General features: G+C 39.8%; 1 protein-coding gene across 3 annotated transcripts in view; it reads right to left on the bottom strand.

Moving 5' to 3' along the window:
- Positions 1-3372: 3372 nt before the first annotated feature.
- The window catches only part of MSH3 (mutS homolog 3), a 182661-nt gene continuing 168640 nt past the window's right edge, over positions 3373-17393 (bottom strand). For all 3 annotated transcript variants that reach the window (XM_027545706.1, XM_027545705.1, XM_027545707.1), the window contains exons 22-24: positions 16074-16203; positions 6926-7097; positions 3373-4094 (exon numbers count right to left, since the gene is read on the bottom strand). In XM_027545706.1, coding sequence (XP_027401507.1) covers positions 3998-4094; positions 6926-7097; positions 16074-16203 — 399 coding nt within the window. In that variant the 3' untranslated portion in view covers positions 3373-3997. The remainder of the gene's footprint in view (positions 4095-6925; positions 7098-16073; positions 16204-17393) is intronic.

Here is a 17393-nt window from a genome sequence, read left to right on the forward strand (position 1 = left end):
CCTTTCTTTGGGATTGGAATGAAAACTGACCTTTTCCAGTCCTGTGGCCACTGCTGAGTTTTCCAAATTTGCTGGCATATGGAGTGCCGCACTTTCACAGCATCATCTTTCAGGGTTTGAAATAGCTCAACTGGAATTCCATCACCTCCACTAGCTTTGTTCGGAGTGATGCTTTCTAAGGCCCACTTGACTTTACATTCCAGGATGTCTGGCTCTAGGTCAGTGATCACACCATCGTGATTATCTGGGTCATGAAGATCTTTTTTGTACAGTCCTTCTGTGTATTACTGCCACCTCTTTTTAATATCTTCTGCTTCTGTTAGGTCCATACCATTTCTGTCCTTTATCGAGCCCATCTTTGCATGAAATTTTCCCTTGGTATCTCTAATTTTCTTGAAGAGATCTCTAGTCTTTCCCATTCTGTTGTTTTCCTCTATTTCTTTGCATTGATCACTGAGGAAGGCTTTCTTATCTCTCCTTGCTATTCTTTGGAACTCTGCATTCAGATGTTTATATCTTACCTTTTCTCCTTTGCTTTTCGCTTCTCTTCTTTTCACAGCTATTTGTAAGGCCTCCCCAGACAGCCATTTTGCTTTTTTGCATTTCTTTTCCATGGAGATGGTCTTGATCCCTGTCTCCTGTACAATGTCATGAATCTATGAGACTAGTGGTTCACAAACCAGACTGCACTTTATACTGGGGAGAACTTAAAAAAAAAAAATCCTATACCTTGCTACATAAAAATCTGCATATGAATGCTCATAGCAAAATTCTTCATGATAGCTGAAAAATGGAAACAGTCTAAATGTGTATCAGCTGATGAACTGATAACAAAATGTGATATATACATATAACCGAATAGATTTTAGTAATAAAGACGAATGAAGTATTGCTCCATGCTACAACATGAACCTTGAAAACAGTAAGCCAAGTGAAAGAAGCCGTATACCAAGGTCCACATAGTGTACAATTGCATTCATATGAAATGTCCAAAATAGCAAACTGATAGAGACAGGAAGTAGATTAGTGACTGTCTAGGAGTAGGGATTTGGGGGAGGAATGGAGAGTAACTGCTAATGAGAATGGATTTTTGGGGGGTGATAAAAGTGTTCTAAAACTGACCATAATCATCAGAGAAATGCAAATAAAACACAATGAGGTATCAGCTCACACCTGCTAGGATGATAACAAGCAGTAACAAGTGTTGATGAAAGTGCAGAGAAAAGGGAACCCTGAGAACGAAAAAGTTGGCTTTTCAGAAAACGAAGATCATGGCATCCGGTCCCATCACTTCATGGCCAATAGATGGGGAAACAGTGGCTGACTTTATTTTTCTGGGCTCCAAAATCACTGCAGATGGTGACTGCAGCTATGAAATTAAAAGATGCTTACTCCTTAGAAGGAAAGTTACGACCAACCTACACAGTATATTAAAAAGCAGAGACATTACTTTGTCAACAAAGGTCCATTTAGTCAAGTCTATGGTTTTTCCTGTGGTCATGTATGCATGTTAGAGTTAGACTATAAAGAAAGCTGAGCACAGAAGAATTGATGCTTTTGAACTGTGGTTTTGGAGAAGACTCTTGAGAGTCCCTTGGACTGCAAGGAGCTCCAACCAGTCCATCCTAAAGGAGATCAGTCCTGAATATTCATTGGAAGGACTGATGTTGAAGCTGAAACTCCAATACTTTGGCCACCTCATGCAAAGAGTTGACTCATTGGAAAAGACCCTGATGCTGGGAAAGATTGAGGGCAGGAGGAGAAGGAGACGACAGAGGATGAGATGGTTGGATGGCATCACTGACTCAATGGACATGGGTTTGGGTAGACTCTGGGAGTTGGTGATGGACAGGGAGGCCTGGTGTGCTGCGGTTCATGGTGTTGCAAAGAGTTGGACACTACTGAGCAACTGAACTGAACTATACCCTGTTGGTGGGACTATAAACTGGTACAGCCATTATGGACAACAGTATGGAGGGTGCTTAAGAAATAAAAACTAGAACTATCGTATGATCCTGCAGTCCCACTTCCAGGTATATAACTAAAGGAAATCAACTCAGGATCTCAAATACATTATATCTAGTGTTACAACTGCAGCCCTCCTTAAGTTTGATACCTGGATTATGTACCCAATCAATCATCTTTACTGCCAACCTCCACAACATGGGGACAACCATCATAACTAGGACTCTGACACAACTTTCTCTTCAACACCTCAGTGCCCTGGCTGGGAAGGAGTCTCACTTAGAAAGCGTGTTTGGCACGCTTCTTTCAAACTTGGAGGCAGGCCTGTCCTCCCTCAAACTGACCAGCTGATATCCCGCTTTATGTTAGGGAATCTACCTTGCAACGTTCCGCATTGTCACTTGCCAGACTCTGGGGTCTGTCACTGCCTGGACATACTATTCCTGAAACCCTTACCTGCTTGAATGTTGACACTGACCTGGGCAAGCCAGAGATGGCCCGGAGTGAACACCTGGACATGAGCAGTGACTGCTGGTCCCTGCAGCTCCCCGGCCATGGGTGTGACATTCCTGAATTCATCTCCTTTTTCTGCTGACCTGCCTACACAGCACTACCTCTGTTAACATAAAACATTGACAGTCTTACTGAGTATATTGAAACATTGTTTAAAAGGTGCTGCTATTTAAAATTTAAAGAGTAAATCCCAACTAACTCTATTTTGAGATATTTTTGAGAATTTCATTATATGTTAATGAAACATATAATGCAAGGATGGAGGAATCAAACCACATCCTATTCTAACTCCATAAAGGGCTAGAGTGTAAGTGACTCAAAAGCGTAATGGTGATCTAGCGGCTAAGACTCCCTGCTCCCAATGCAAGGGTCTGGGTTTGAACTGGTTAGGGAATTCGATCCCACATGCCAAATACTAAGACCTGACACAAATAAATAAATAATTTTTTTTTTTAAAGTGTAGCAACCAACCACTATTCATCAACTTGGAGAGACTCAACTGACTGTCTTCATGGCTCACTGTTAAGGACACTGTTATGAAATAACCTAAAGAAGAAATTAGAAATATGACCATCAAATGTGTGGAAGGCATTTCACTGAGTAAGAATGAAAACTGAGTGGGAAGTAGGATAGAGAAGCTTTGTGCAAGAAACAAAAAGCATATGAGAAGCCAGGTTTCAAGTGCTATAGAAAGCTCAGGGACATAGATGATCATGTGTTACCCTAACCTTGCAGGGAGGGAGTGCTTTTATGAATCAACAAAGCTATAAAGCATTTGCTGTATCAGATAGTAGAAAGGTCCAAAGTGAGAATGCTCAGTTCTGTGCACATGGAAAAAACAGCAACCTTGGTTCCATAACTAAACCCCAAATTCAATAGGAAAAAGATCATAAATTATACCAAGTATTCATCAATGTTTATTACTGAAATGAATGACAAATAATTTCATCCAACAATCTCCAAATTGCTTAAGACTATGACACTATTTAACTTCTCAAATTTCATGACCTTGTTATTTCTGCGCTCTAGTTTCTAAACAGCCTGACAATTCTATTTCTTTTCAAAAATTCTTATGCTCACAGTGAATAAACTGGTAGTATCATAAAATTATTTCAGTTCGAATAAAAGGTATATTCCTGCCAGACATTTCACCCAGCTGCAAATTATCTGAACTGAAACAAATAAAATCATGCTTTACTTTTTATATCAGCCTCTAAAACTTCATGAACTATACAGTCTACTTCAGATTTTACTTAGAAGCTTTTTATTTGAATCTTACTGTCCATGAGGTTTTCTAATGACATGATAGGAATCTTAATATTCAAAAGTGTTTATACTTTTAAAAATCAGGATAGCAGGAACCTACACAAAAGGCCTCCCTGTTTCTGATAGGAATATGCCACAGTCAGGCTTTATGCTCACATCACACAAAGATGGGCTGTTACTGGAGAGTTGTTTTCACACAGTTGGTATTTTTAATTCTCTATTTTTTGGTTCCAAAACGTAGCCTTCATTTTCATCACAAAGAGACGTCTGTAATTTCTTCTTCCGTCCACTTTTGCAAGTCTTTTGCATCATTTACCGTCCATAGCTTGGTAAAACACTTCAGCTTTTTCCTGGACAGAAAATAAAATACCATTTCTTTTATAAATGGAATTGTTAGGGGCCAGTCCATCCCATCAAAACTATGAAAAGTCTGTGATATTAGAATAGCAGGCAAGCTGTATGGTTAGGAGGCTATGGCGGGGAGCATCAGCCTTTTGGTGAAAGAAGTTCTCAGGGCGGCTGCTTTAATCAAGAGACCAAGGTTGCTGATCAGCTCCAGGGAGGAGATGGCACAGCTTCCTCCGTCTTCTAACTCAGCTGGAGGCTGTGTGTGCTCACAGGATGAAAAGTGAAATTGACTTAATAAAATAACACAGGCTATTGGAAAAGTAAAATGCCAACATAACACAGACCTACTTTTCTTTCTGCAAAAATGCAATCCAGTTAAATATTAACATCTTATGGAAAAACCTGAATGAACTTTTTGACCAACCCAATATTTAGGGTCTGCAGAGGGAATGTGAGTTCCAATCATGGCTCTACCACCAACTAGCTGGGTGACCCTGGTTTCCCGGTCAGTCTCCTACCCTCATTTTTCCCAACTACAACACAGGATGACAGCAGTATCTATTTCACAAGGTTATCATAAGGGTTACGTGAATTAATGCATGTAAAGCAATAAGAACAGTACCTGGCTACAGTGTCTAGGCTGCTGCAAAGGACTGACTACCTAAACTTGCTGGTATCCATAGCAAGCACTCAATAAATATTAGCTATTAACAAACTCATAAGGATGCACCAGATTCAGTTTGGGTTCTGTGACCAATGAAATCAATGGGATAACCACTTTTAGTGAAAAGGAAAAACAACAAATACAGTTTGTCCTGATAAATCATCAGATATCATGCCAATGCAGCCTTTTCCTACAATTCTGTCTTATTAAGCTAACTTTCTAGATTTTAAAATATTATATACTAATTGGAAGAGCTAAAATATTTTTTCCCTTCTTATTTTTTAATTAATTTATTTTAATTGGAGAATAATTACTTTACAATATTGTGATGGTTTCAACTATATATCAACATGAATCAGCCCTATCCCTCTGGGTTGTCCCAGAGCACTGGCTTTGGGTACTCTGCTTCATGCATCAAATTTGCACTTTGTCCTCCATTTTACATATGGTAATGTACATGTTTCAATGGTGTTCTCTCAAATGATCTCTCCCTCGCCTTCTCCCACTCAGTCCAAAAGTCTGTTCTTTACATCTGTGTCTCCTTTGCTGCCCTGCATGTAGGATCCTTGGTACCATCTTTCTGAATTCCATATATATGCGTTAATATGCAGTAGTTGTCTTTCGGAGGAGTTAAAATACTTATAAATAACCTGTGAATTTTACTGCTCTTGCTTTATAGTCTACAAGAACTTTCATATCTTACTGCCATCTTGCATCTTTTATAGTAAAGTTTAATTCCAGTTTCTTTATGAAAAAAGAAAAATAAGAAGACAACAAGAGAGGATTAAAGTTGTCTGTGGACTTTGAGCAGAACTAAGGGCTAAGCTTACTTTTAAAATCTCATAGATGATCACTTTTCCCTCTAGAAAAATTTTATGTGAATCTATTTTGTAACAAGTAACTGGAAGTAGCCCGTCACTGATTGAATCATTTGTTTCTAATCTGGTGTTGTGGAAAGGATCCAGAAGAGAATGCCACCGGACGACAAAGTGCTGCAGTATTCCAGCACTTTGGACCTAGCCCACCACCGGTTACCATGGCAAGGTTAGGAGTATGAGGCAGAAACACAGAGGAAGAAAGAAGAGGAGGAGAAGCTGCTTGCAGGACTGTCAGTATACAAGCTGGCAACTGTCTCTTTAACTAAAATATCAGGTGTTCATAGTTCAATATTTAAATTGGTAATAATTCCCAGAACTAAAAAATATTCCTACGGCACAATGGCCAGCCAGGATGTTCTATCTGACTTACAGCCTATTCGCGACAGATCACATGGTCATGGACCAGAGCAACAATACCCTGCCGCAGGTCAATTAGACTCTTCAGGCAGAGCAGGGTGGGGTAGGAGGTGGGCGAGGAGTTTATGCTTTTTTAAAATATAATCTGATATTTGGGAAACAAAAGGCTGCAATTTATTATTTATTAATAGGGTATTTTCCTAGGAATATCTTCCTTCCAAAGTATGTTTCAGGTTTGTATGACGATCAGTTTATATACTGACTACATACTCACTGGATGTCCAGGGTAAAAGTGCATTCACATAAAGCATTCTAGGTGGTGGAGAAGTTTGTTTAGAATAAAAAATCTGTCACAAACAAATCCACAAAGTAAGTGACATGCACAGATACCGACTCTAATCACCTAGCTCTGTGATAATGATTTTACCAAAAAGTTCATTCAGGCATTTCTGTAAGATGTTATGTAAAAACCTAAAGAACTTTTTGGTTAACCCAGTACTATTATTTTCATTCACATTCTGACAGAATTCTTCACTTCTGAATGCAACTGCTGCATATCTGAATGAGCATAAAAGAGTATAAAAGAAATACTGTAAATATTATTTATATATCGAGGTTTCCATTAGTAATATTCTTCATAAATGAATATTTTAAGCAACCAATGTGTTGGTATACACAAAGGAGTTAATTCTTTAGAAAAATGATCGGAAAACCAACTTAGCAACTTAACAGATAAAGATCTGACTAGAGAGGCCTAAATGAATTCACATGGGCTTTGGGAAGAACCATTTTCATTTTATCATAATTGAATGTTTCAGAATATTTGAAGAGGTGCTTGAAGGAAGATCTGATGTTCATTTACAGGACAATCCTCTTCCTGGGACAACTTGGAAGAGTTCATTATAAATCAAAAACGCAACACAATCATTCTGACCTTTTCATATTTACTAATCCTTCCAGCTCCTTGGACTTGCTAGCTGCTTTCTTTAAAATTTCTCCAGGAACATCTGCTAGTTTAGCCACATTGAGTCCATAACTCCTTGCTGCAATTCCTCTGGTTATTTGATAAAGAAATATGACAGAATCAGGGACCTGGTCTTCTTCACCTAAAAAAATAAAGTTAAAAGAAAGAGAGAGATAAAGAAAACCACACTTGAAAATTGAAAGAAATTAGATTAAAGACAAAATAGAAATCTGTATAACTTTATTCAATTAAAATTTGTAATCTGAAAAAGAAATCCATTATTCCTAATCGCCTGTTACCTTCTTTACATATCTAGAAAAAGGGTAAATACTGTTTTGAAAATGCTTTTGCATTTAGGACTATCTTTTAGCTTAGTTAAAATGCTTTTTAACAATTATTCATTGTAAGTTAAGAAATATTTAGTTGTATGCTGCTTGCTGAAAATTTTCAAATGAATTTCTATACCCAAAAGAGAATGATTCTAATACATGGTACAATATAATTTCTCCTTTAAAAACAGTTTTTTTTTTTAAGTGTTTTCCAGTGAAAGAATGTATTCACCAGTCTTGTATGTAATATAATCTGTAAAGTAACATATATAAGGGATGTTTCCAAGAGTGCAAGAAACAAAGCCACAAAAACAGATAAGGAAATAATACATGTTGCATAGTTTAAATATCAAGACTGAGAAATTCTGGCTTATTAAATATCCTAGTTAAAAAAGAGTTATACATATTAAAGTTGATACTGTTCACATGTGTGCATGCTAAATTGCTTCAGTTATATCCAACTCTGTGCAGCCCTATGGACTGTAGCCCACAGGCTCCTCTGTCCTTGGGATTCTCCAGGCAGGAATACTGGAGTGGGTTGCCATGCCTTCCTCCAGGGATCGAACCCCTGGTCTCTTGCATTGGCAAGAGGGTTCTTTACCACTAGTGCCACCTGGAAAGCCCGTGGATGCTGTTTGGTACCATCCAAATCCCATTCGGACTGCCCCAACTATCAGAGCAACCCTCAGCTGTGTGCTCTCTTTGGGAACTTCCGCAGCTGAAGAAAGCTGTTTCGCCCAAGGTCACCTCCCATCGTGGCAGCCTGCATCCAGTGGACTGGCTGCTACAGGGGTTGATAGGCAGCTTCGAAGGTGGCCACCAAAGATCCCCTGTCTCCTGGTGTCCATGTCCTTGAGTCATTCTCCCTCTCTGACTGTGAGCTGAACCAAGGGACTTGCTTCTAATGAATAGAATACGACAAAGATTATGGTACGTCACTTCTGAGATTAGATTGCAGGAGACTGTGGCCTGTCTCGGGCACTCTCACTTTCTTCCCTGTTTGCTCTAAAGGGAGCCAGTGGCCATACTGTGGGCTGCCCTATGGAGAGGTCCACATGGGAAGAAACCGATGTCTCTGGTCAACAAGTTAGTGAGGGTCTGGAGGCCAACCAACAGCTGTGTGAATGATCTTGGAAGTGGATATTCTGAGGTATGCCAACAGCATGTGAGAGGGCTGGGAAGTGGGCTGTCCCAGTCAGGCCTTGAAGTGACTGCTACCTGGCCAATATTTGGATGAAGCCTGTGAGAGAGACTGTGAGGTGTTCAGCTTGGGTTCGTGACTGACAGGAATTATGAGGTAATAAACAGTTGCTGTGCTAAGCTGCTATGTTTTACGGGAAATTTGTTATGGAACAATAAGATAATAAAAGGCATAAAAGTCTGGCTTTCTCGCCTCAAGCTGAGGTGACTCTGAAGGACCAACCCCTGACCGGGCTCTCTGCAGGGTTGGCTGAAGTCTTACAACTGTAACGCAGCCCAGAACTGCCTAGTCCTGCTCGGGTGTTGATGGTGAAAGCATTCCTCAATAAAACTCGGACACTCGAATTTCAGAATCTGTTTCTTAGGGCACCAGTCTACCACCTAATACATATGCTTGAAGCTAAAACTTTTAAAGAATTGGGATATCATGAAGTACAGTGTTCACTGGAAGGACTGATGTTGAAGCTGAAACTCCAATACTTTGGCCACCTGATGCGAAGGGCTGACTCATTGGAAAAGACTCTGATGCTGGGAAAGATTGAGGGCAGGAGGAGAAGGGGACAACAGAGGATGAGATGGTTGGATGGCATCACCAACTCAATGGACATGAGTTTGAGTAAACTCCAGGAGTTGGTGATGGACAGGGAGGCCTGGCGTGCTGCAGTCCATGGGGTCACAAAGAGTCAGACACGACTGAGCAACTGAACTGAACTGAAGTACAGTAATACAAAGACAATGCTGCAAAGGTATTCAGAACAAAATGTGCCACTTTGGCATGCAGACTCTCTTGAGTTGAAGATAGTGAAGGTCCAAAAGGCTCAGGAAGACCTATCTCCCCCTTCAATGGCCTAAAAGAATTTAGATGGGCAGAGGGGTGCTGGCTCGGAGACAGACTATTACCAGAGAGAACTTTTATCAGAATGACCTATGCATATGGCAAGACAAACAACCTAATTACCAAATATCTGTTTTTCCCATTTTCCCGTCAATTACCCTCCTCCTCTTTGAAGCTCCTTCTCCTATCCCATTCCTTAGCTCTGGATGGTAGAGAAGCCTCAACTGCCTCACTGGCCCTCATATTCTTCTGGGGCCCCTGTAGGTACATAATTAAATTTGCTTTTCTCCAGTTAATCTGCTTTATGTTAATTTGGTTATCAGATCACCCAAAGAACCAAGAACAAATTCTTCCTCCCCAACAGCTGCATACAGTTTAATCTTTGATAAATCTAAAGCAATTCAGGATTATGCAGCTTTTATTATAAACTTCAACATAATTGCACTCTACTGCAAAAATGGCCAAGATGACCAGATTCACGGTGACTTCTGAGACCCTGGTATACTTATTATAAGTTTATCAGGAGCTTTTCTCATAACATTATTTCATTTGATAAATATGTTAAGCTTTACTCTTATCAGCTACAAGCTAAAAAGCCCAAAGACTGAACACAACAGAGAAAAAAGGATAATGGAAATGTCTTTAATCTCCTCTAAGAATTCAGCAACAGACAAATAATATCTTTCTAAGGGTAGGTGCTAGAGGTGGGAGGTGAAAAGAATGCTGACACTCTCAGAATACATAGACTAAAACTCACATTGCAAAGCACTAAGAATATCCTTTACCTCCAAAGAAAACTAAAGGAACACAAAGAACAGGTGACGAAGTGGGTGGGAAAAGACTAGGAAGGAAGCATGCAGAAACCAGTGCCTGCCAACCTGGATAGTTTTTTGTTACCCTTCAATTGCTCACAAGACCCAAAGCGAAATGAACAGCAGTGGGGTATCAAAAAAGTTAGCTCTCTTCATTTTTAAGACAAACACAGATTTTATCACTTCAACTAGGCTAGTCCTAACTGATGTTTTCACCTCCAGCCTCACCTCTATAATCCAGAATTGAAAATGACCTTTCTAAAAATGAGATTAATTCATCTGTCAGTCCATCTGTCCATTCATTATCCATCCATTCATGCATCCATCCATCCATCCTTTACTGAAAGCCTGCTGAATTCCACAAACTCCCCTCATTTAAACATTGCTTTGCTGACAGCTTTTTTCTTTTTTTGCTTTATATACATATAATATGTATAATATGTGGTATATATAATATAGCTAGCTAAAGATGCTTCTTAAATACAGCTATAAAATATAGCTAAATTATATCTATCGCCCCAAAGACTCATTAACACATCTCAGGACAAACAACTGCTGAATTTGTCATCATATGTAGTCTCTACTTTAGTAATGATTATGGTAGTTCTTGGTGGCACTAGCGGTAAAGAACCTGCCTGCCAATGCAAGAGACATAAGAGACGTAGGTTTGACCCCCGATGGGAAGATCCCCTGGAGAAGGAAATGGCAACCCACTCCAGTGTTCTTGCCCGGAGAATCCCATGGACAGAGGAGCCTGGCGGGCTACAGTCCATGGGGTCACAAAGAGTTGGACATGACTGAAGTGACTTTAGCACACAGCATGGATGGTAGTTCTTAGAGCAGCATCAAGGTAAATAATGTGACCACTCTTCCATAATCACCTGAAGGAGCTGTATTAAGTTAGGTTCTACCTTAAGACTATCTTTCACCACTCTTCCATGGGAAGGAGAGGTAAGAAGTGGGAGGAGGAACAGAGAAAGAGAGGACAGGGAGTGCATATGTGTGTGTCTGTGTGTAAGATGGAAATGTGGAGGCAGAAAGAGCCAGGTCAGAGAGCAGATGGTAAAAACAACTCATGTCTTTACAGCCTCAAATAAAAGCTCATCATGAGGACTCTCCTTATAAGCTATGACCATTTCTTGTGTGTGTGTGTGTGTGTGTGTGTGTGTGTTAGTCGCTCAGTCGTGTCCGACTCTTTGCGACCCCATGGACTGTAGCCCACCAGACTCCTTTGTCCATGGAATTCTCCAAGCAAGAATACTGGAGTGGGTTGCCATTTCCTTCTCCAATGATCATTTCTTAAACAGATATTATTGAAAAACTTATCCGACACTGCTTAGAGTCAGTGAAAGCAATCATTCAAGTTTCTCCTTGTTACAGGGAAATTTAGCACAACTGTCTTAAAGCAAAACTTCTCTAGGCAGTTATTAAACAGATGTGTGCTGATCAAATAGTTTCTGCAGTCACTTTCGGGAGAGATCCCTAAAATTTATTAGACACAGATGAGATTAGGTGACTTGTCCAAGGTCTGGAAGACACTACAACGCAGGTCTGTCACTGCTGGTCCACTGATTTATCCCACCCCAAGGGAAAGAGATAAGCACAGAGTCTTGGCACCCTAAAGGCCTTTGGGGGATTTACTGATGACCAATAGCCTCGAATTTAGACAGAAGAGGGATTAGGTCAGAGGCAAAGGATGAAGCCTAGATACAGCCAGGGTTAATACTGGATGTGAGCAGGCAATGGAGCAATGCTTCAAGTTTCTGAGAGAAAATAATTCTCAACCTAAAATTCTAGCCCTAGCTAAATTATAAATCCAGTGTGAAGGTATAATGGAGACATTTTCATTCATGCAGAGTCTTAAAAATTTTATCTCCTTTAATTAATATTATTAGCAGCTTCTCCAAAATCTATTACAGTTCTAAGAAAACACTTATTTATAAAGGGATTAATTCCCTGAGAAAGACTGGACTGGTTGAAGCACAAGCTGGAATCAATATTGTTGGGAGAAATATCAATAACCTCAGATATGCAGGTGACACCAAACTTACAGCAGAAAATGAAGAAGAACTAAAGAACCTCTTGATGAAAGTGAAAGAGAAGAGTGAAAAAGTTGGCTTAAAACTCAACATTCAGAAAACTAAGATCATGGCATGTGGTCCTATCACTTCATGGCAAATAGATGGGGAAACAGTGGAACAGTAGCAGACCTTATTTCTCTGGGCTCCAAATCACTAAAGATGGTGATTGTAGCCATGAAATTAAAAGACGCTTGCTCCTGGGAAGAAAAGTTATGACCAATCTAGACAGCATATTAAAAAGCAGAGACATTAACAGCAAAGGTCCATTTAATCAAAGCTTTGGTTTTTCCAGTAGTCATGTATGGATGTGAGAGTTGGACTATAAAGAAAACTGAGCACCAAAGAATTGATGCTTTTGAACTGTGGTGTTGGAGAAGACTCTTGAGAGTCCCTTGGACTGCAAGGAGATCTAACCAGTCCATCCTAAAAGAAATCAGTCCTGAATATTCATTGGAAGGACTGATGGTGAAGCTGAAACTCCAATACTTTGGCCAGGTGATATGAAGAGCTGCCTCACTGGAAAAGACCTTGATGCTGGGAAAGATTGAAGGCGGGAGGAGAAGGGGACGACAGAGGATGAGATGGCTGGATGGCATCACCAAATCGATAGACATGAGTTTGAATAAACTCTGGGAGTTGGTGACGGACAAGGAGGCCTGGCGTGCTGCAGTCCATGGGATCGCAAAGGGTCAGACATGACTGAGCGATTGAACTGAACTAATTCCCTGACCATTTAACCCAGGGGATAGTGTCCTTATGTCTACTTCCAAATGTTGATTCAAATTAGTCTAGGCTATTCAAAGTTATCCTTGTCATTCTCATTTCTAGAAAGTGGTTTAAGAATAAGCATGTGCACTGATTCATTTTGCTGTACAAGAAAAACTAACACAACATTGTAAAAGCAACTACTGTTGTTGTTTAGTCACTAAGTCCTTGTGTCCAACTTTTTTGTGACCCCCATGGACTGTAGCCCACCAGGCTCCTCTGCCCATGGGATTTCCCATGGACAGAGGATTTCCCACGTCCATGGGATTTCTCCAGGCAAGAATACTGGAGTAGGTTGCCATTTCCTCCTGTAGGAGATCTTCCAGACCCAGGGATGGAACCTGCATCTCCTGCATTTCCTGCATTGCAGGTGGATTCTTTATCACTGAGCCACCATATTCCAATAAAAATTAATTAAAAAAAAAAAAAAAGAATGAGCATGTGAATCCATTCTGAAAATAAGACAGGACACTGATGAGATCCTAGTCGGCATCTAAGAAAAGTTCTCCTGCTCCTAAGAAAGACTCACAGGAAATGCTGGTCCTTTTTCTTCCTTCGGACATTATCAGTTCTGGATGTGATGCACAAAAGAACTGCAGCCATCTTGCTACTAGTGTGATGATGAAATTAGCAGAGCAGGAAGGCAAAGCCTGGAGAATTGCAAAGAAGAGAAGCTGAAGCCCACCCTTCCTGAGGTTCCCATAATACAAGATTGTATTTATCCTCATTGTCTGAGCCAGAGTGAGTCCAAGCATTCTGTTACTTGCAAGTAAACAAACAGAAGACAGGTTAAGAGACATCCCAGAATGACACCAAGGCAGGTCTCGGGACAACAGCTGAGGTCTAGGGAGAAACCAGTTCAGATGAGCAGGAGGACATAGGACTCCAGGAGGAATGACCGCAGTAAGGAAACCTGTAATCAACAGGTGCAATCATGTGAAAACTGTCTAGAGAGGCGTTTTACAGTTACTAGAGGATAGAATCAACAAGAGACTCAAAACAATGAAATGAAAGAATAAAAACAATTAATTATAACCTTGGAGAAAAAAGGTGTAAAAGAAAGAAAACATACTTGTCTCCTTATGTGCCTCAGGAGTAAGCAATACCTAATGGCAGTAACAGTGAAACAATGAATTCGAATGAAATAGGAAAAATGTGAAACCATTACACTAGGAGGAAAGGGGAAGGGAGGACTGAAGACCCTCATTTAACACAAGCATTTAATACTCTCATTTAATACTGTCAGGCTGGTGAACCAAGAGATAGGAAAATAAGCACAGTATTTAGACCCAGGGAAGAAACGGACGGATGAAAGAACCAAAAACAGTTGCCTTGGGACTGGAGGGAGGAGGGGCCGTGTAGGAAAAGCATGGAAGAGGGGACCACTGCTGTTAGCACGTGTCTTTAGCATCATTTAGTTTTTCTAAAATTCTGTTCATGAATAAAAATTTAAATCAATAAAATAAAAAGTCAAAACACTTAAGATATAAGGGTCTGGGTTAGCAGTTAGTTCACATCAAACGCTTACCACTGACTCTCCCTCCCCTGTTGGTGAAATCTGTTTTGTTTATCCCATGGAGTTTTGGCTTATGAGCTCCTCTGGTCACTTTGGATGCAGATGAATAGATGTGAAACTGTTTCCATGAGAGAATTTATGGTGTGTTTTTCAAGATCGCATGGTGGCGAAAGGCAAGGATTGCCTAACATTGTATTTATCTCAGGTCCACTGCTTTGTTTTATTTGGGCCAGTTGCTTGATTTCTTTTTCAGGTCCATCCTTACTTAGTACTTTTCCAAAATAAAATCTGGACTATGAAGTATCTTGGATAATGGATTTTCCATTGTAGCACACCAACTGTGTAAACCATCACTGGCCCACAGGCTGGTGGCTTAAAAAAATTACTACTGAGCATGGGGAAAAATGCTAAAATCTACTACATTACTAACAGCACTTGAATTTTTTTATTGGCTAATGACATTCTTTTTTCATGAAATGTTTCATTTCTGTGACATGAGTAGTAAGTGGAAGGCTAAGAAAAAAATATTGTAACTCTCACATAGCAGTTCTAACAGAGATGAAAAGAACCTGCAGGCAGAAGACATGGATTCTAGGTTCAACTCAGCTCCCACCCAGGTGCCTGACATAGGGGATCCAATTTACCTGAGATTCACTTTCCTTGTCAAATTCAGATAAAACATATGTCCAGTATAGAATACTAGAGACATCACTTTGCCGACAAAGGTTCGTATAGTCATAGCTATGGTTTTTCCAGCAGTTACGCATGGATGAGAGAGTTGGACTATAAAGAAGACTGAGTGCCGAAGAATTGATGCTTTCAAACTATGGTGCTGCAAAAGACTCTTGAGAGTCCCTTGGACTGCAACGAGATCAAACTAGTCAATCCTAAAGGAAACCAACCCTGAATATTCATTGGAAGGACTGATGCTGAAGCTGAAGCTCCAATACTTTGGCCACATGATGTGAAGAGCCCACTCACTAGAAAAGACCCTGATGCTGAGAAAGATTGAGGACAAGAGGAGAAGGGGGCAAAAGAGGGTGAGATGGTTGGATGGCATCATCGACTCAATGGACACAACTTTGAACAAACTCCAGGAGATGGTGAAGGACAGGGAAGCCTTGTGTGCTGCAGTTCATGGGGTCATAAAGAGTCAGACACAACTGAGCGACTGAACAGCAAGTATAGAATATTGCTCTTAGTAAGTAATTCATGTTAAATCATATTTTGGGAAATATATTGAGTATTTTTCAAAGATGACTAATATAGTTGACTGTTAAGGCATCTTTCCTAAGATGGACCTAGGAGTAAAATCTAAATGTTCCCCCCTCACCCCACCTTCTTCTTGAAGAAAAATGAGATAAAGAGGGCTAGAGAAGGACTCAGAGATGGTGAGGAGAAATGCAAACTCTGTTTGACCCAAAGCTTAGAGAAAATGATGTTGGACAAATGTCAATTACAATCGACATTCATAGTTTTATTATTAATAAGCAGTAAGTTCATACTCCTATGAACTTTGGGTTATTCGTCACAAAAGCCAACAGAATGATAGTTGTACTTACGGCAAGAACAATTCATACCTGCATCCTGTTTGCTTTCATCCTCGTTAACCAAAAATCCCATGTGATAATTCCCCACCTGCTGTGAGTAACTTTTTTCCAGTTCACAAACTGGTGGATAATGGGTAACAAACAGGGTTAAAGATTTCACCTAAAGCAGTGAGACATAATGAAAGTTATTTTATTTTTAAATTTAAAATTTTCTCCAACTTTTTTTTGAAAAATTTCAAACCTTCATAAAAGCTGCAAGAAAAGTACAATGAACATTCATATATTCTTTATCTAGACAGCCATTTGTTAATAGTTTGCTGTATTTCCCCTTTCTTCCTTCCTCCCTCCTCTACACACACTCACATGAACACACATAGTTTTTTTCCTGAACCATTTAAGAACTGCAGACATCATGAAACTTTATCCTTAAATACTTAAGATTCTATCTTCTGAGAATAAAAACATTCTCCTCCATAACCAAAATAAAGTTATTATGCTCAAGAAATTTAACATTGATACATCACTATTTGGGCTTCCCGGGTGGCTCAAAGGGTAAAGAATCTGCCTGTAATGTAGGAGACCCAGGTTCAATCCCTGTGTTGGAAGATCCCCTGGAGAAGGAAATGGCAACCCACTCCAATGTTCTTGCCTGAAGAATTCCATGGACAGAGGAGCCTGGTGGGCTACAGTCCACGGGGTGGCAAACAATCAGACACAACTAAAGCGACTAACACTTTCACTGACACTGTTTATTAACTATGTAGTCTGTGAATTTCTCTTACTGTCCCAATAATGTTCTTTAGAAATTTCTTTTTTTTAAAATATATTTATTTATTTGGCTATGCTGGGTCTTAGTTGCGGCATGTGGAATCTAGTTCCCGAACCATGGATTGAACCCAGGCCCCCTGTATTGGAAGTCTCAGCCACTGGATCACCAGGGAAGTCCCTAGAAACCTCTTTATATTTTAAAAAAAAATCAAGACTCATGTAGTACATCTGGTCATGTCTATTTAGTACCCATTAATTTAGAAGACTTCTCCAGACTTCTCTTTTTTTTGACTTTTATGTCTTTAAAATTTTTGAAGTATCCAAGATAGTTGTTTTGCATAATCTCTCTCAGTTTGGATTCACCTGATTGTTTTCTCCTGATTAAATTCAGATCAAAATTTAATGCCAGGAATATTACATATACATGTAGGTGACATAATCTTTCCAATATATCACATCAAAAGGCACACGGTGTCAATCTGATCTATTATTGGGGATGCTAAATCTGATTATTTGGTTTAAGTGCGTGCCCATTCTTCACTGTACTGACACCTTTCTTCTTCTTAATTAATTAATAAATAA

This window comes from Bos indicus x Bos taurus, chromosome 7 (assembly GCF_003369695.1).
Source record: "Bos indicus x Bos taurus breed Angus x Brahman F1 hybrid chromosome 7, Bos_hybrid_MaternalHap_v2.0, whole genome shotgun sequence".
Lineage (NCBI taxonomy): Eukaryota > Metazoa > Chordata > Mammalia > Artiodactyla > Bovidae > Bos > Bos indicus x Bos taurus.